General features: G+C 40.8%; 2 protein-coding genes across 2 annotated transcripts in view; both read left to right on the top strand.

The window, feature by feature from the left end:
* Nucleotides 1-6501, top strand: part of LOC117750289 (potassium voltage-gated channel subfamily H member 7) — a 32507-nt gene extending 26006 nt beyond the window's left edge. Inside the window, exons 11-16 of the mRNA XM_034561442.1 lie at nucleotides 1398-1603; nucleotides 1750-1837; nucleotides 1973-2134; nucleotides 2946-3102; nucleotides 5120-5300; nucleotides 6059-6501. Coding sequence (XP_034417333.1) covers nucleotides 1398-1603; nucleotides 1750-1837; nucleotides 1973-2134; nucleotides 2946-3102; nucleotides 5120-5300; nucleotides 6059-6346 — 1082 coding nt within the window. The 3' untranslated portion in view covers nucleotides 6347-6501. The remainder of the gene's footprint in view (nucleotides 1-1397; nucleotides 1604-1749; nucleotides 1838-1972; nucleotides 2135-2945; nucleotides 3103-5119; nucleotides 5301-6058) is intronic.
* Nucleotides 6502-10144: 3643 nt separating this feature from the next.
* On the top strand, nucleotides 10145-20281 carry ifih1 (interferon induced with helicase C domain 1). Its single transcript, XM_034561461.1, has 16 exons — nucleotides 10145-10695; nucleotides 10967-11138; nucleotides 11275-11394; nucleotides 12126-12191; nucleotides 14050-14267; nucleotides 14779-14989; nucleotides 15973-16190; nucleotides 16647-16748; nucleotides 16845-16968; nucleotides 17060-17275; nucleotides 17740-17996; nucleotides 18092-18241; nucleotides 18375-18536; nucleotides 18628-18818; nucleotides 18972-19053; nucleotides 19489-20281. Exons 1-16 carry the CDS (start codon nucleotides 10258-10260, stop codon nucleotides 19678-19680), a joined length of 2919 nt encoding a protein of 972 aa, XP_034417352.1. The 5' UTR covers nucleotides 10145-10257; the 3' UTR covers nucleotides 19681-20281.
* Nucleotides 20282-20359: the final 78 nt, after the last annotated feature.

Below are 20359 nucleotides of genomic sequence, written 5' to 3' on the forward strand. Positions count from 1 at the left end.
ATGTTCCCCAGCAATATAGTGATACTAAATACACATTACTATTACTAGAATAATAAGTATGTATTTTGTACTTCACGGGTTAAAACAAGCCATGAGATGAATGCTCTCCAAAGCTGCAACTGACAGAATGGGGTTAAACTGGTAAAACGGTTAAGCTAAACTGCTAATCCATTATTAACAAACACACTGGTAAAATCAGTGATCTCCAAGATTAGCCCCTTCATTATTGATACGAACATAATCCTCCATCAGCATTAGTTTTCTCTAATTTGTTTGTGAAAACTAAACTGTCCCAGCTCCAAGTTAGTCGATAGCGGTAAAGCATTGTCTTCGAGTAATGAGTCCAGCAAGACTGCCAGCATTGTTCCTCAGGTGAGGAATTAGTCTCTGACACTTCCATCCAGGCACTGAGGAACTAAATCCTTGTGCTGAGAGCTGCATGTAGGGGAGAGATAAACCACACTGTGTGCTCTGATGGGGACACTGGCAGCCAACATATCATATCTCTTTCTGCTGAACCTCTGCTTACGGTGTTGGCATTTAGTGAGCCCCGGGACCAACAATGGGATTTTTCGTCATTGCCTTTAAACCAGACCTGTCGGCCTGTGCAAAAATGTACCCTTATTTAAGCCGAGGAAACTCAGATGGCACACTACTTGACTTCCGACAAGTTTGCTTAAGAACTGGCTTCATTATGTGATCACCGTTATCGGCACACATTTTGCCTTTGAAGTACACAAGTATGTCAATTCCAATCAAAACCTCCTCTACCTCCACATCAAAGTTGCTTTGAGTTTGCAGTTATTTCTCAACATAAATAATGGATCAAAGATAGAAAGACAACTGATGCACAACCTTGGGAGAACATCTATAGAGAGAAGGAAGACGGTTTGATTTTCCACAAAAACAAACACTTCTGTGCCCTTTAGTGAGTGCCTGGGGAATAGCGAGATAAGTCCCAAAAGAAATTAAGACACAAGTTATTCTCTATAGGGCTACCTGTAGAAATTAGTTGGTTAGCGTTGAACAGATTGGTCACAATTTATCAGAATTCTTTATTGAACATGAATCATGGGAGGAAAAGCACAGTTTGCTCGACTACAGAATTTCATCAACTCTCTGAAGAAACCACAAGACCTTTATACCCTAACCCGCAATATAGAAGTGGTGTCAACTAGTGATGGTGTCCCAACTAGAATCTGTCCAGTCACAGAGAGTTCATCTGTGAATATCAGTGTTAAGGCCTCTCAGAAACTGCTATACAATGTTATCAATCTTAACATGTATATAGGAGATATAAAATATCTCCACAATGTCAATGCGGGTATCACCAACATTTTCCTTCTACCAGTAAACATTTGGAGTAGATTTATTGTCTCTGTGTGTGTTGATATCAGGAAAAAATGACATCTTTGGAGAAATGATCCATGTGTTGGCCAAGCCTGGGAAGTCCAATGCTGATGTGCGAGCTCTGAGTTACTGTGACCTGAGCACCATTCAGAGAGAAGATCTGCTAGAGGTGATAGACATGTACCCAGAGTTTGCCGACTATTTCTTCAACAACCTTGAGCTTACCTTCAACCTCAGAGATGAGTCTCCAAAGGTAGATGATATTGCATTGTTGTTATGGGAGCTATGTTAATTATATTATAATTTTTGATTTTTATTTATCTTCCAACAATTCAAAATGTATCATTGTCGTAAACTAATTGTATTAACTAATATATTATAATACTCACATTGTTGCAGCCCTCAAACGCCCAAGGCGGTGATTCAGATGGCGAGGGCAGTAAGAACGTTAAAAGAAGGATATCCTTCACACCAGATGTATCTAAAGGTAAGTGGAAACTAATCTGCACATCTCTAATACATGCTCTCGTGGTTGCAAATGTGTTCTTTGGTATTGTTAACTGAGTGGCGCTCCATAAGAGCATCTATTCCACATGCAATACAGTCCAGTGTTTTTCTACAGGGGGATGCAAGGAAGTGGTTAAAGACTTGAGTAGAGAGAGGGAGTCCAACTTGTGTCTAAAGAGAAGTTCAGAAGTCCTTAGCATCTCTCCACCCAATGCTCCAGTCCTGGACTCGAATCTTGTTGTCAGACACAACGTGGAGAGAAGACCATCTTTTGAGGGTAATGTATTTTTGTTTTACTGATGAGTATTTTGTTAAAGTAATGTTTATTGTTTTGACAAGAACTCGTACATCAGTTACACCAACACACTTTTTTCAGGGAGCTTCAGGTGCCCAATGTCCACAGCTGTATAAGCCAAGCTTTAAAGACGTAACATTTGCAATAATGAAACACGTCGCTTAATAAACCAATATGCTTGGTATTGATTTGCAACCTCACTCACTCTAATGAAACAGAAAGACAGAATACAGAAAGTTTAAATTACAAATGTATAGTCTTCTTTTCTTTTCTCCAATGAGATATAACATATGCTACAGTAAGTGACAAATCTGATATAGAAATTGCAGGATTTCGTATTGGGCAAAGTGCATCCCACTGAGAACAAAAAACTGAGTGACAGACTGAAGCTATTGTTAATCTCTACTGCTAGACGGATACAGAACAAAAGGCTGCATTAGGGCAAAGGTAAGTGCCGTGCATGGTCGAAGCACACACAACATCCAACAAGGGTCAAGCCACCTGCACACAGACTGCTACACCAGATAGTGTATTCACAGAACGTGTGCGTTTAAAATCACAAAAGAGGCTGAACACATCAGTGGACAGCAAGCTGAATACTAACAGGTGCCCAGCAGAGATAACAACAGCGTTGGTTTGCTACTGGAAAACATTACGTTAATTCTCCCAGTTCAAGAGCTTGATAGATTACAACAAAGAACCTACCCGTAGCTTGCATCTAATGATTAATTACGTCTATTTTAATGGGGGGATTTTGAGGATGTGAAACATGTGTGTTGGTTTGGCTTTCCAGATCTGTGCTGTGATAAGTGGGCCTGTAAGAAGTCCACGGACTACCTGAATGAGTCAGCACAGTTCCGGGACCAGAGAGAGGACGCGAATTCTGCCAGCGACATCACGTATGGAGAGGTGGAACAGCGCTTAGGTCAGCTTCAAGACCACTTAAACAGGTACACATTTTTCAAAGTCAGCATACGAATGGTTGATCCTCATGTAACACATGCACGCATAAAAGGTGAATTACACCACAATGTGAACTTTACCAGTTTATAAACCAGCGTATGAAAAAAGTGCTTTCTTTTCTTTTACGGTCTAAATGGTTTCTTTTTGTCACCAGCACAGTAAGTGCTCTACTTTTTTTTCTTCATCATTGATTTATCCAGTGCTTAATTTATAAAGCTGTTGCATAACAGAGAGGAAGCTTTTTCAGTGGGTCAGCGGGAGAGAAAAAGTCACTCAAAGCATCCAATATCCATAGTGCCTGGAGCACAAAGGACATTGAGTAGGTACTAGCTGTTCAAACTAAACTAGCTGTCATTCCAAACAAGACATTCATTATTTATTATTTATTTAACAGAGCATTCACAAGAATCACTTAAAAGTGGCAAGGGGGAGGCACAAAGAAACAGCTGTTAATGCTAGTTTGCATCTCTATCTCGCTCTCAAAACCGTGACGTGTTCTGTCTGTCTGTCTGCCTGTCTGTCTGTCTGTCTGTCTGTCTGTCTGTTGATACCGATTCAGTACTATGGACAGCGCTAAACTGCCACACCAACTATATGCACTCCCACAAGGTTTATTTCAAATATTTGGGGAGTTCTCAAAGTTTTTGGAAAAAAAAGTAGGAATTGAAAACAGGCATACAACAACAAGGCCATAATTCTAATTGTTCATATTTTGAAGAAATAATACAATTCAATCTTTGGTTATTCTTATTAATTATTCTGCCACATTTTCAGTTAGCGACTTAATTATAATAGTGTCCCTTATATTTTAATGTTGTCACCTCCTACACTGCTAAAAGTAAGCCACACTCTTCAATCACTGGCAATGTGTAGTTCAATTGCAATGTACATGAGTGGGTAGATGAAGACAACTAGCTGGCAGGAGCCCTTGTCGGACTCAGAGTGGGTGGCTGGATTTACTGGAAGCAGTACCGCTGCAGAACCGGAACATATTCAACTTGAGAATGAATTGGTACAACATGTTGCAGAGTTTGTAGTACTCAGAATCTAAAACTGATGACTGAGAACAGAGTATGTGTGAAACATCTTAGAAGAAAAGCCACTCTATAGCTAAACTCCCTGTAATTTACACAATAGATGAGCAAGCAAGCTACCTTTCCAGAGTGAATACATTGCATTTTAGTCTCATTATTTTCTGTAGTGGATATCTACATTGGCCATAGCACACACCTGCAGCCTGTAGACCACCTGAAATAAACCAACAGATGAACAGCAGTTGGTATCTTTAGCTGGAATAATGACAGAGAACAAGAGACGGCTTCAGGGTGCCAGAAATACTGGGCTGGCTCATTTTATTTCGCACAAATAATAATACATTTTATCCAGTGCACTCCACCTGACCTTTTTTTTCCACCAATGCAAGCTAGCTGCAGGATGAGCAGCACTTTTCTGTCATTTTGTGTTTTTGTGGCTTTGACTGGTCTGAAAGGATATGACAGTAAATGTGTGTTAGTTGTAGCACAGTGTGGCTGCTTTATCCCTCATTAGTCATAACCTATAAACAAATACTGCCTTAATAAAGCACAGAAACACAATAGTGATATAGCACATACGGCAAAGCCCATGTACATTAGAAGGAATACAGGAAATTATAAGGTTATTCAGGATTAACCAGTTTTGCCTGACGTTCTAAATATAGAGCTTGGATGAAATCTACTCATAATTAGATTCACCAAATGAGTGTGCTAAAGTAATTTTCACAGTAAACGCCCAATTCACACCTCCCACAGAAAGCTCATTATCACACCAAGCATGAGCAGCGTCTTCGGTTTACTATTCTAGCAGAGTGTGTTTCCACTTCTTTGTCATCTCTTCATTGGTCCACTGTGGAGCACACGCTCAATGGAGTGCTCAGTGAAGTACAGCTGGGTGAGTTTTCCTCTGTTGCATGATCAGACTTCATCTCCACTGTGATCATCTTTCTTTTCTTTTGTTCTTTTTGAGGCTGGAGTCTCAGCTGATGACAGATATTCAGACCATCCTGCAGCTGCTGCAAAGACAACCGACACTGGGACCTCCAGCCTACAGCACCGTGACTGCCAGTCCAGACTATCACAGACCTGCAGTGAAGGTTCAGCCGGTTGCACTGACTGCAAGCCATTTATTCAGCCATACAGGAACTCAAGTAAGGAAGCTTTCAGAGATAGAGACAATCTTACCCCACACAATAAGTTGCATCAGCTGGCTTTTACAATCACCAATCACATTCTCAGCAAGTCATCAGTGGTGTTGAAGGAGACAATGAGGCAGTCTCTATAATCTGACAAGCTCCCACTGTTTCATATGTCTTTGCTGCAACCTGTTTTGAATGATTAGTATGTCTGCCACAGTGTTTGCCAGAAAGTCTGGTTAATCACAGAAGCCAATCTGAGCCACTGTCTGACACTCAAGTGTATGGCTGGCATAAGCCTCAACCATACGGGAGTGAATATATGCTAAAACCAGTAGTAAGGTTTTCTGTATGTTAAGATTTTTTGTCTTGGCATCTATCTTTGCACAATTTACCTTAATTGTACATACAGTAGTTTGTATGTAGTTCTTTTTTTATATTTCAATAATTGCTTTTTTTCTGGAATGTATAACTTCACAACTATCATCAAATTCTGTTTTTGTTTTCTTATCAGGGTCCGAGCGACTCAAAGTCCCTATTTATTTGTTTTATTTGTTTTACCTGTATTTTAGCTATTCTTATTTATTTATTTTTAGCTTTTAGGATGTTTTAATTATGTGAAGTGTCTTTGAGTACTATGAAAAGCGCTATATAAATTAAATGCATTATTATTATTATTATTAACAGTGAACAAAATAGTGAATGAAAACCAAAATGTTGCATGAATAAACTTTAGGTAAATACATTGCTTACTCTGCAACTGTTCTTCTTAGGGCCCCAACCACAAACTGGAGAGAGCCATTCAGGAATCCAAAGACTCTCTGTCGAGCTTGGCCAACGTGAATGCCCCCATCGAGGGCAGCCTGACAGCATTGCTTGTACAAAGACACACAGAGCCGCAACAACAGATAACAGGGCATCAACAGTCTGCACTGATCCTTCTTCCAACTGAAGCCTCTTCCACCTCCTCCTCCTCTTCCTCCCCGGCCCCTTCTGACTCCAACCTGAACACCACTGGACTCAATAGACCTGTCTCAGACTCAGAGTTTCCAAGACCATAAACCATCCAGCAGCACGGTGTTCTAATATCTATGGTTGGATTGCTGTCATTACTTTTTAAGTGGCAGCTTTTTATCGGCATGCTGGCACAGACATCTGTATTGTTCATTTGTGTTTTTGTTATTCATTATGCATGTGGATAAAATACTGTTGCTGTAGTTAACAGTGTGTTCAACTGTTTTCTGCAGTTATCAGTGTAATAACAATGGTTACATATTCTAACCTTAGTTCTCTTAACACGGAATGGACACATGGACTCTTTAGGCATCAGATTCACATTCAAAATGCACATGTACATGCTCAACCAATCGAAACACACCCTAGAGAGTGGACCGAAACAAGGACAGCACTTCCCCATGTACTAAGTCGACAGCTTCCAAACTAAGTTCAACGTAAACGGCGGAAATGCTGGTTAAAGAGCTCCATCCACCTGGCTGTGATAGAACGAGCACTGCAACACCTAATTTAACTTTCTATTTCAACCAGATTTGTTCTCTAATGGGCTCTAATGGGCTCTGTACCACTCCTCGTGACGCAACATGTTATACCCCAACACACAATTGGTCACACTGGGCTAGACTGAGGGGGCCAGTGAATCAGCCAAAGCGAACACCACACATATTGTATCAAATCGGGTTTGCACTTCATTCATTGACCCCAGGACGAGAGAGAGAGAGACATGTGTCTCTCCCTCTATCATTACTTGCTAACAGTATACTGCTGTTATCTCAGGGCTAGGACTCTGAGAAACAAGTATGATGGAGGTGTGTCAACATGGCAATGAATGAGTTTTATATTCATAAGCAAGAGGAGCTGACTGACTTACCTCACATTAGATGGGTCCCAATGTCCAGCCCTCCAGGCATCAGTGCATCACATCACGTGTTTCTTTCTGGCTTCGAGTGCAAAGCTCCGATAAGAGTAGCTCCTAAACACCCAGGCCGTAGCCACTGCCAGGAAACCAGGAAGTGCATGCACAAAAAGACTCAGGCCAACTGCCCCTCGTCATCCCCAGATAATGTTCCTGTAGGAGCTGAACATGCTTGGCAACATCCAGAGAGAGACAAAACATAGGTTATAGATACTAAAACAACACTCAAAGACAAAAGTAAGTCACCTGACGGACAAGGTGACAAATGGCAGCCACCAATCCTTCACTACAAGTACTCCTGTGCAGAAAGCAAGGGAGAGGGGCAGTAAAACGCCAAACACCCAGATCACCCAACTGTATAGAACAGGAGCGTTTTTTGTCCATCGACTGATATATTTATGAAATGCATTATAAGTAGTTAACAGCGATCATTTATTTGGATAACAATTTGCCAACAACCTTTGCAAGGCTTTTCTCACCCTTTCATTTCTGTCGTCAGAAGAGGGGAAGATTATCTCCCAGGAAGCTGAGTGTCAACAGAGGGCAGTTACTGTACTACCCACTGCTAAAGTGGCCCTCGAGACAGGCACATGCAATTGATCACCTAGCTCCCTGTACTCCAGTTAGTGGGAAAAGGGAAGTAGAGATGTGGACTTCGACTCAAAGTTGTGGTTGTTGGCTAGAGGCGGCCGACCTCTGTCTCCAGGTAGTCCAAGCTGTTTTCAAGTCCAACCTGAGACCTGGAATCAAGAATGTGAGCCAAAGCTTGGGCCTTGCACTACTGTGTCCTCGTTGCCATCATACATGTACTGCGTGATTATGTAAAACATGAAAAGGACACTTTGTCACAACAGGAAAATGATGACATAGCCATTCTTCCTGCAGTTGAAATCTTTGCCTGGCATCTGACTCTGAGGCCATAGGTCAGAACACACACGGTGAATTCCCTCTGCTGGGATACTTGGCCACATGAGCACCCTCAACAGTCACTGATGAACCTGGCAAGTCCTGTTAGAGCCTGTTTGAGTATAAAGCTTGAGTGTGATACATAGACACACTCTACTCCTGAGAGGGCCTGCATATGAACAGATTATTCTGTTTTCTGCAGCTATTAGTGTAATACAGCATTATTACAAAGGTGTGAGAAAGGGTTCCTTATCCTTAGTTGTATGCCCGTCTTCTCTGTAGTGTGACTCAGGGGTTATGAAAAAATCGCACTGCATTATATAGCACAGTATCAAGTATACTGTGGTTTTCTTCTTCAAACAATGTGCATTATTACTATACAACAGTGACGTGCACCTACTGCACGACATTAAGCCAACAGAACACACCATACATGCTTGTCCGGGTAGTTATCATAACATGCAGATGTAAGAGTATTCTGCTGGAGCTAGGACTCTGACAAACATGATGTAGGTATTTCTACATTGCAGTGCATGTGTTTTCTATTTATATATTTACTGTTTTGCACTGCTTATGAGCCCAAAGTAGCACATTACAATATAAAATGATGTCAGCATATTAGTCTCTTTTTAGGATGCACTTAAAGGATGTGTTTGACGAGAGAGGGGAAGGGGAACACATGGAAAGTCAGTACTTGCGCATAAACAGGCCCCAGAGAGGGTTTTGTGCCTATTCAACCAATCCAAATGCTAAGTCAGCATCTTCATGTATAACTAACCATAACATCAATGAAGCATATCATTTCCCTGTACTGTTTTTGTTGACAATGTACATTCAATTAAACATGTTGTTAGACAATTGTTAGAAGATAAACACATCACATTGCAAGATGTAAAAATATATATATTTTCTTTTTTAACTGAGTAAATTATATAAGAAACTCATTAGAAAAACAGTAGTAGATATGTTTGTTTTTGAATCTATGGGAGCAATAAATGAAAAAAACACTTCTCGTTGTGTCCTATTCTTTTTAAGTCCATACAGGTGTACTAAGAATGGAAATACAAATTACTAGAGTATTACTTTTCCTCTAAAGTTGCACAAGCTTGGCAGACCTATGTTGGGAATTACATGAGGTCAGGTAACCGATAGAGAGTCAATGTATTTAGTAATGGATACAATGGTAAAGCTGTCCCACCTTTGCTGGTGCAAAATGATGGTGAGGGAAAAGACAATCAAACGATGTTAATCAGCAACAAATAAAAACACCTGTGTGAATGGACAAGTGGTGTTGGGCTTTAACTAAATGTACTTCTACTCACCTTTAAACAAAGTTCCTAACAACACATACAACATCCCTATAAACAGCTGAGTACAGGTCAGTGTTAATATTACATTTAAAACAGCTGTAAATACCTCAGTCAGTTGCATGAACATGTTGAAGGTCCTATACAAAGTCCTATTATTGGACCATATTATGTTACAATGCTGACACCTGGTGGCCAGTTTAATATGGAGTGAATTCGATGACATGGTCGTTGACGTACCAAAATCCCAGATGTCCTAGTTTTCAACTAGCACTTAAACGCAGCATGGATATGCGTGGAGCTAGACAGCGTAAAAATAGTCTTAAAGCTCCAGACCAGAGACAGTTAATGAAACCTGACCCGTGGGCACACGTTAAACCATCTATAAATACATAAATAAAAACGTCACAAATATTTCAGACACTTTCATACACAGTAAGCTTTTTTCAAGGCGGAATTCTCAGATATGTGAAAGTTGAAGTTAAAAAATATGTCCGTAAAATATGTATTTATTCAGGTTGCAAAAACAGTTTTGCGTGTGTTCAAATCGCTTGGTATTAGATTGGAACAAGCGTTTGTGAATACCGAAATATTTGTAATTAATTGTATTTGTTTAAATCCAATTTTTCATTTGTATATCATGCAATGGGCAACATGTTTGTGTCTATTTTGAGATCACTACAGTTTCATGGTTGAGAGTTTGGGAGAAACGAAAGTGAAACTGTTTCATTTCCTCGATACAGTGAATCATCGGGTTTACTGCCAGTAATATTTAGTGAGGCTGGAATCGAGGCTCCTGTGCTCAGCGTTGTCGACATCGACTGACAGTATGGCTTCTGATAACGATAACGATGTTAAAGAGCATCTCATCGAATGCTATAGGCAGAGGTTGCGACAGCTTATCAAAGTGGATCAGGTTCTGGATCATATACATTTTATCGAACCCGGCCAAAAGGAGCAGATCAGACAGAAGGCGAGGACCGATGGTGACTCTGCGGCCACGGATCAACTTATTTCCGCAGTTATAGCGAAGCCACATGTCGATGGCTGGTTCACGGCATTTGTTGACGCGTTGATAAATGGAGGTTGTGAATTTGCAGCGGAATACATGAAAGTCATTCCCCCAGAGCCTGAAGTGGAGGCCGAACATGATCAACGTGTCAAGCTCATTCAATTGCTCTCACCAAGTCTTATGGACATGAAGACTGAAGATGTGCGCGTTGAATGTTTCTCTCGAGGCCTCCTCACCCTGGAGGATAGTGAGATTGTAAGTACACCAATCATATTTTAATCTGGAATTAGAGAATATTGTACATCTCACAACATGCATCCACAGTAAATGTATTGCATCACATTATCATTCAATGTAGTGTGTAGTTTTTCCAGTTCATACTTTTTAAATCTCATAGACTAGTACATGTCTTTGCAGTGATTGGCCACTAGATGGCAGACACATGTACGCTCCTCATCTGTTTCACACAGCGCTGTACCTCAGTCTGACAACCTTAAACCAGTATATTATTATGCTCATGCTGTAGATTAAAGCCGCAACAACAAACCAAGGAAACATGGGTGGAGCCCGTGAACTTCTGAGGTATATCGTGAGAGGTCGAAGAGGATGGTTTTCTGAGTTTCTCGAGATTCTGCGTAAAACTGAACACCTGCACCTGTACGAGCTGACTGGAGGGTCACCTGACTCTGACAAGAAAGGTGACTCACATGACAGCAGCACACACCCAGCACAGGGAATGTCATTAGTGAAGTATCTGTGTTTGGTAGAGATTATTGATTAGATGCTTACTAATTCAATTAACTGCCAAAGTGTGATTTGATTATTTATCATTAGGTACCGAGGAGAAACTGCCTTCAATGAAAGATGAAACTGAAGCTCCAGCAGGGGCCGAACGCCGTGATAGCCTACAGACATTTGACATCAACTTTAAGGAGGAATCTCAGGGTGAAGCAGGTCTGGCAAAACACCTTTGTTCAACAATCAGTGACACATGTATTATCTTTAGATGTCAGTGACAACAGCTGGCAGCAGTCCTGATTCAGTAGCCCTCATATTAAACAAGAGACATGCATGTTCAGTAGGCAGTTTATGGTTCCGTTTACCAAAATCACAAAACACACATTTACTCATTACCCGGTGTCTGTCCATGTAGATCATTTTCATTTGCAAAGTTGTATATGGACATGTTCATGAAAATAGTTTCTTTAGTAAATAATAAAACACGCACAAGAGTCACTCACATATGTCATCTCTGAAACTGTCCATAGCCAGGTCTGTGAATTATAATGAGTAACTGGGACATTGCTTCTTGTAAACAAAATTACAATGTAATTTAAGGACCACACACAGAATTCAATCCACCACTTTTGTTTTATTGAGAGGCACCAGAAATCAAAAAACTCCATCTGCAATTAACTGCATGGTGAGATACCACCAGGAGTGAGAGGAGAAATCTTCCCTTTGGTAATTTTGGTGGACTGACTCTTTAGCAGCTGCTATTCCCAACACAGAGAATACGTCTAAGATGTGTCTCCTGCCTTTCTTGACTGTATACCTTAGTTGATATCTATAAGCATAGTCTTTTTTCTTTTATAGTTTTAAGGGCTGAGAGAGCCAGGCCGAATGCATTTCATTGCATTTGTATGTACAATTGTAATAAACTAGAAATGTAACTATCTTTTCAGACCTGTACGAAGGAGCTCCCTCTGAATCCAGTCAACAGCCAAAAAGCTTGACGCCCTCACAACCAGGTGGGACTGATTCACCGTCACTCACCCGACAGTGATACTGTTCATGTTTTAGGATTCAAAGTATGCTAGTGATATAAAAAGCGGATTCCGGTCCCACACACGCAAACAAAAAAACTCAAATCATAGCGAGAAACGCAGGATGTGTAGATGCCCGATAGTGCAGTAAAAGCAGAATGAGTGTGTTTGGAATGTGCTGCAAGTGGAACATTTCTGGCCGCTTGACACCAAACAATAAGTTCCATGTGTGTACCATGATGGACCACATAGAGGTCAAAGACGACAAAGCATAGCCGGCGCTTTAAATGAAAACCACATGCTGCTATATTGGCGCATTGTAAATTAATGTAAAGGAAAAGTTGAATTCAAGTCGCTGTGGAGTGGGGCCTTCCATTACACCTATATGTTTTATTATCTTAAAAGCTACTGCATCATCTCTCATTGCACTCCTATAAAGTGCCTCTTCGACATTGTGTTTGCATAACTCAGAAGAGTGGCACAAAAGTAGAGCCGTGTGAGCTAAATACAGAAATGAAGGAAGTGTCTTTTTTAATAAGAGGTTGCAGTACAGTGTGTCTCGTTAAATTAATCGTGACATTAACCTGACTGGTTGGCCAGGGTGCGTGGATTAAACAGAAAGGATCACATGTAAGATTGTTCAACGTGCAGAGTTATTTGTGGTTCTTCTGGATTTCATTTTACTGCATTGAATCAAATTGAAAAATAAGCCTGTGGGTTTTCAGTTCTTTTTTTTTTACAATATTAAACATAGCTGTTGACTTTCCTACTGTAATAAGTAAAAATACAGGGGGCCACACAGGCCACTGTTTACTTGTTATTGTCTTTTTAGCTGGATCTTGCCACCGGCACAGACGTGTATTTACTTCTAGCAGTTCCTTGAAACAGCACTTTAACCTCTGGCATACTCAGTCTGAGAGGGAACATTAAAAGCTGTTTGCACAGTGGGGAAAAAAAGCTTTCCGGGAGATTGAACTCATAACTGGGGGGAAACGTAGTACCTCAAGTTGAAGGTAGCAGAGAGGGGGGGTATAAGCACATAGTGCACGTTGTATCCCCGGCCTAGACAGAGCAAATGACTCATAGCCCGCCAGCGACTTCAAGTCTGACTGAAGTGAATCATAAAAAGTCTTCTGTCCTTGCAAACAGGAAAATAGGACACAGTGCTGCCACAATAGACCTCAATAACCTCTCTGAAAGGAAATGATACACTGTAAGCCACTTGAGAAAATCTAAATGATTGATAAATACAAGCAGATGTTAGCTTGTGCAAGGAAATACTGTACATCACCTGGAGTTTGATTTTGAGGCAGTAACATTGTAATCATATACCCCTTTAAATGGGACTTCCCATTTTAGATTTGTAATAAGTAAAAGGCCAGATTAAATTGATTTATTTGTACTTGAACAATAATATCTGGTGGCCTGCTTTTGGCACATATTTTTGAACATTAAAAACTAAGCAAACCTGATCTGACCAAAATTAATATTTTTCAGCAGTCTTCACAGATTGACTACTGTATCTTAGGCATGTGGTGTTATGCTGTTCTGTGTTGTTCATTCTGTGTTCACTGTTGGTTAAAGTCAGGAGACTTAACATTGAGAGTGCAGAGTCTGAATGAGTGTTGTGTTATGTTTTTTAAAAAGAACATATTCCATGAAATCAGTGCACATGCACTCAGTGTGTTTTGCATTTTTCATAGCAGCTTTAAGAAAACATTCCACCCCAGGACTAAAACCACAAACAATGACGAGCACAGTGGTGTCCTGCTTGTGATGCCTGTAATTGTGGGTTTCTGACATGGACAATAAGTTGTGTCTGAGGCTCTGCTCTGCTTTACAGTTTTAGGAGCAGCGGCTGGAGGCTCGGAAAAAGCTGAAATTGTTCTTCGAGATTATCAGATGGACGTCGCTAGACCTGCCTTGGAGGGGAAAAACATCATCGTATGCCTCCCGACAGGAAGTGGTAAAACCAGAGTTGCAGTTTACATTACCAAAAAACATCTGGACTGCAGGAGGGCAGAGGGGAGTTCAGGGAAAGTGGTCGTCCTGGTGAACAAGGTACAACAACCTGACTTGAAACAGCTTGGCTTTGCACCACTATGCTGACCTACTTATCCGCTATTTAAATCCAAAGAAAACATTCTATCTTTCAGTCAATTTGGACTTGTGGGTCAGCTCACCACAAATTACATGCCACACGGTTTAAGTATTCCCTTGCACTTTGGTTCCATTTGAGATGCTTGTGATCTGCTCTGCACTGGAAAGGCCTCTATTTAAGTTATACAACTATTTAGTTGAATTTTAAAACAGCTTGAGAAATAGTGATTGTATGTGATTTAAACTGATCATTGTAGTTCACCCTTCAACACTGGAAATAACTGAATAATAACTTCTCTGCAGAAGAGAGAGTAGCTCACCCTGAACAACAACATCTTTTTTTAAATCATGGCACACCTAATGCTGTTGCATGAACAAACAACAACACAGAGCTTTTAGTAATAGAAACAATGCAGATATTTCTTCATTACCATTGGCATCTTAATATTGAATGTGCTCTGGTGTCCTGCAGGTTCCTCTTGTTGAGCAGCATTACTCTGCAGAGTTCTTGCCATTTTTGAAGCCGGCGTATAAAGTGGAGAGAGTCAGTGGAGACTGCCAGCTCAAAATCTCATTCACAGAGATAGTGAAGAAAAATGACGTCATCATCTGCACTGCCCAGATCCTTGAGAATTTCTTGGAGAGGTCTAACAAAGGAGAGGATGAAGGGGTGGAGTTGAGCGGTATGGTTATACAATTACTATACAATTATCTTTGGTTTTAGTGAACCTGATCACCACTCAAAAACTGTAAATAAGGTCAAAACAACTTAATGTTTTTTTTACAAAGCATCCTAAAACCTTTAGTTCAAATCTGTTCAGGCTTAAACCACAGACACTGACAGGTTTTTGAATAGAAAGCCACCCAGAGGACTCATAACATCTCCCCTGATGATACCTGACAGGATCTTGTCAAAGTCTTCCGGCTCTGCTGTTCACTATTGTTGGCACTCACCAGTCCAAGGTGGAATAGCCACCCCGGTGGAACATATGCTGTTTGTTGAAACGCCTGAGAGCGTGTCCTTTTTCTTTTTTTCCTATATCCTGCCTTCCAGGCCACACGTCTGTTCAAGCCATCAGTGTGCGGCTGATCAAATTCACATGAGACCTTCTATCACCCACAGTACATCAAGCTGCCACTCCTCCGTTCTTTCTCTTCTTCCTCTGGGGACAAATTTGTATCACTGGTTTACCTTTTTTGTGTGAATGCTTATGATTCCCCTCACTCAGACTTTTGTAAAAGTAAAAAAAAAGGAGAAAAAAAGAAGTAATGAGTTGAAGCTATTTTCGAGGTTTTCCAGCATGTGTTATTTATTGTGTGGCTGAAACTGGCGAGTCAGGTTCCTAGAAAAGTGCTGGTATGTGTGGGAGGATCGCTCCCAAAGACAGATGTTATAATCCGTGAGTTAAAATCACCTCTATTTATTTAAGAAACCTGGATTTATTTTAGTCCCTGGACGGTAATGTTACAGTGAGACATACAGAAATCTTGTTGTTTTGACAAAGCAAGCGGTAATCTTGCCAAAACAGCATTCTAACCAAAGAATCCCCAAGGAATCTTTTTTTAATCCTCCATGTGGCTTTTTACAACGAGACTTCTTTGTGTGACATACTGTACAATACATGCATATTTATATGTTTGTCTGTCACGTCTTCTCTTCATGTAGCTCTGACACTGATCGTAATAGATGAGTGTCACCACACTCAGAAAGGAGAAGTCTACAACCACATAATGATGCGCTATCTGATGCAAAAGCACAAGAACAAAAGGCTGAAAAAAGAGCAGAAGGAGCCCATGCTCCTCCCTCAGATCCTGGGCCTGACCGCCTCACCGGGTGTTGGGGGTGCCACAAAAATGGTGAAAGTTGAGGACCACATACTGCGCGTGAGTACTATTCTCAGCTTCCTGTCCACACCTCTGTAGACAAAAGCACAGAGCACATATTAGCAACACCTGATAATCTAATGCCAACTACTAAAGGACCAGAGGCCACGCCCATAAGAATCACAGAAGAGATGTTTAATGTTGTTAATGAAGCTGTTGTTTTAATTGTGTACCTACACCTGGTATATTCACATTCAAAATTAACAAAATAATTGTCTTTCTTTTAGTTTTACACTCTCATCTTTTGCTCATTGGCTTAGTCGTCGAGGATCTCGTTCATCCAGCCAAGCTGTTTCAAAATGTTACACAAAGTTTTTGCAAAATTTGAAAACAGCCTTTTGGCTTCCACTCAACTGTGTTTGACATGCAGATATTTTGTAGAAATAGTGTGCGTCACTGAGATGGAGATGTCTTATTTTGATTAATTCCAACGAAAAAAATGTGTTTCTTTCATAGATTTGTGCAAACTTGGATGCTTCCAGAATCATGACGAGGGACCTCGGGGAGTTCCAAAGGGAACCAAGGAAAAACAATCTACCTGTTGAAGACAGAAAAGAGGTACATTTGTTCAACAGGGGATCACCTCATGGTAGCTTTTTAATACAGTTTCTCTCTCGGGAATGAAAGGGTGTTACTTGTTTGCGTCCTTTTCAGGATCCCTTTGGGGATGTAATCAAGAACATCATGAATTCCATTCAGACACATGCCGAGCTGAGCCCCACCTCTGACTTTGGCTCTCAGAATTATGAACAGTGGGTTGTTCAAAAAGAGCGGATAGGTGAGCACAATTTGTTATGCTTCTCTTCAGATCCTTTTTATAACTAGCTACCTGGCTTCTCGGATCTAAAACTTGTGTCAATTCGTTCTAGCTGCAACAGAGGAAAATCAGAAAGTGCGGATTTGCTCTGAGCACCTTCGACAGTACAACGAGGGCCTGAATCTCAGCCACACCATTCGCATGCAGGATGCTTTCAGTTTCCTGAACAAATACCACGAGGAGGAGATACAGAAAAAAACAACACCAGACGACGAGCATGTCATCGAAAAAACAGTGACGGAGATATTCCTTTCCAATCTGTTTGGAGGTATTCTGGTGTTGGGAAAATGCCCTTGTGACTTGTTATCTATACTGTTAACTTCCTGTTGCATTTTAAGTCAATAGTTAAACATTTAACATCTTGCAAATATTGACACCACTCTCATATCTGTAAATATAAGGTTTGGTTAGTTTAGCTTAGCATAAAGCCTGGAAACATAAGGAAACAGCTAAAATGGTTCTTTCCAAAGGCAACAAAATCCACAAAATCCAGCACTTGTATATTTCTCTAATTAACTCATTATATCACCAAAGTGTAAAACCCGCAAGCCACATGTGTAAGTTTCCGCAGGTTGCCTAGTAACCCAACGGCGATAACAAGACCTGTACATCAACACGTCGTAGTTTTTCCACTTTGGCTTTTGAATAAACGGTTTCCCTCAAACTGTTCCTTTAACTTCTAAAATTATACTAAGAATTTACCACAATGCTTTGAAATCTGATGTCTTGCAGAGAAGAAGGAAGAGCTGCAGCAACTCGCATCGAAGCCAGAGTATGAAAATGACAGCCTGTCGCAACTAAGATGTCAAATTCTGCGCGAGTTCAGCAGCAGGAAGGAGGCCAGAGGGATCATTTTCACCAAAACACGTCGCAGCGCCATTGCTCTAAGTCAGTGGATTCAGGAAGACCCCAAGTGTGCTGATGTTGGAGTGAAAGCCGCATATGTGATCGGGGGAGGAGACCAGAGTGTTGTTAAGCCAATGACCAATGTGAGTGCACGTGACACAAACTGCAGCATATTTCCTCGAGCAACCCGAAAACTTTAAATACAAATCATAATTACCTCAAATGTGTCATTTATCAGACAGAGCAAAGGGACGTACTGAACAAATTCCGCAATGGTGAAGTCAACGTGCTGATTGCCACCACCGTCGCAGAGGAGGGCTTGGACATACCAGCGTGCAATTTTGTTATCCGCTACGGCCTTGTGACCAATGAGATTGCTATGATTCAGGTCAGTGATGTCAGTTGTCAAATGACCTGTGGTGTGAGGTAACGATTGTCACTTCTGTGTCCAGTAAGGAAGGCACCATTACAGGAAAATATTAACGTGGTTGTTACCCATTGACTGCCATCACCTTTTGCAGGCTAAAGGCAGAGGGAGAGCTGAGGACAGCAGTTACACTCTGGTCGATGTGAAGAACTCTGGGGTGGCCGAGAAGGAGTGTGTCAATGAGTACCGCATTACCTTGATGAACAAAGCCATTACCAAAATCGGAGCCTTAAATCAAGCGGAATATGACAAACGGGTACGTTCTCTTCAAACTGTTCTTAAACTGAAAGCTCCATTCCAATAAGACCATTCTGTGTGTGATGTTTTTTTAATATTCTTTTAATCAGATCTCCGAGATTCAGATTCAGGCTATAGTAGAGGACAGGCTGAGAACGAGGAAGAAGGAGCAGAAACGCATGCAGCAGCAGAAGGGTGAAGTGAAGTTTAGCTGCCGAGGCTGCAGCAAACACATCTGCACAGGCGACGACATCCAGATCATCGAAGGCATGCACAGAGTCAATGTTACACCGGAGTTCAGGTACCGATTGCCATTCAGAGTGGACTTTTACATTATTCTGTGATGTATTAAACTGTCTGCCACAGTTGTAGTTAAGCTCTCATTATGAATTGTATCCTGCATGCTGAGAAAATCTGTCGAAAATCAAATCAAATTTAGATTTTTCTTTTACAGTGAACTTTTCATCCCGAAAGAAAATTCTCCAAATGAACAAAGTGAAGACAAATACTACATAGCATGCAAGAAGTGCGGGCAGGTAAATATCTTTTTTCTTTATTTTTTATCTTATTTGCTTTCTCGCCGAAGGTTAGATGAGAGGATTAATACTACTTTCATGTCTGTCCATTAAATATGAAGTCATGGGCTTGCATAACATTCTGAGGGACTCGCTGTCCTTTAAAGCAGACTGAGAGAATATGAGTATATGAGACCAGTCGTCCACACTCAAATAAGTATGAATGAAAATGAGTCAGTGGATCACCTAAGATATAATCACAACCAGATGATTCCATGTATTTTTTATTTCAGGCCAGGGCTGACTATTTTTTTTCTCTGGTCGCTATTTTTCCTCCTAAATTATATATATTATTATTATATTCAGCTGAGTTCACAAATGGCATTAATTAGTTTAGTCGTTGAACAACGTTTTGCTCGCTCTGTGTACACGTATCATCCCTGATTTCCATTGCAGAGATGGGGCTCCATGATGCTCTACCGAGGGATCGATTGCCCCAGCATCCATGTGAAAAACTTTGTGGTGTCTTTCAACGGAGAGAAGAAAAGCAAATGCACTAAGTGGAGTGAGCTCCCCATCAAGTTTCCCAACTTTGACTACAATGAACACGCGAACCGGATTGTAGAGAGCTACGATGACGAATCATGAAGATGAATGAATCACACCTATGTAGACTCATTTTCCTGTTGTATTCTTATCTTTGGCTAATGCAACACTTCCTACGAGTGCTACAATGTCATGATAACTGGAGTCTCTGATAGTTGTGGATTTAAGCATGTGCTACAAAACATGAATTAGAACTGTTGGTGTATGGGATACTATATAATATATGTGCATGTTGTGTGCATCACTGATATATAATAAACTGGAAAATATGATTTTCGTCTCAAACCCCTGTGGTCTCCGGAGATTGGAGCCACTAAGCCTGTGATAGCCCCTCAGAGCCCACCTGTCAACACGCATGCAGACAAACAAGTGCTGCTGGTGATGTTCCATTAAATCCAATCGTTGAGCCAATCACAGCTGCTATATTTTTAGAACTATTTTAAAGAAATTGTTTCCACCTACAGAAAGACACCCGAGTGATCAAATCTTCCGGGGCGTGCACGATCATGCAAGTTGTATGTACGGGTCATAGAGATATAAAACTGTGTTCACCATCTGGCGTGTCCTTTTATTATTTTTTTAATTGCATTTATCTTCGAAATAATTCATTCACATTATAATAAAAAAAACTGTTCCCCACTAATCACTTGTCCATCATTGTGTTTTTTGTTGTTGTTTTTTTGTTGCCACAACTGGAAAACATCTCTATAGAGAAATGTAA

This window comes from Cyclopterus lumpus, chromosome 21, assembly GCF_009769545.1.
Source record: "Cyclopterus lumpus isolate fCycLum1 chromosome 21, fCycLum1.pri, whole genome shotgun sequence".
NCBI classification, from domain to species: Eukaryota; Metazoa; Chordata; class Actinopteri; order Perciformes; family Cyclopteridae; genus Cyclopterus; species Cyclopterus lumpus.

Excerpts from the sequence above, each read along its gene's own strand:
- ifih1 (XM_034561461.1), top strand. The coding sequence starts at position 10,258 with ATGGCTTCTGATAACGATAACGATGTTAAAGAGCATCTCATCGAATGC. Across the intron at positions 12,192-14,049 it reads CTTGACGCCCTCACAACCAG|TTTTAGGAGCAGCGGCTGGA; the intron begins GTGGGACTGATT and ends TCTGCTTTACAG. Across the intron at positions 14,990-15,972 it reads TGAAGGGGTGGAGTTGAGCG|CTCTGACACTGATCGTAATA; the intron begins GTATGGTTATAC and ends CTCTTCATGTAG.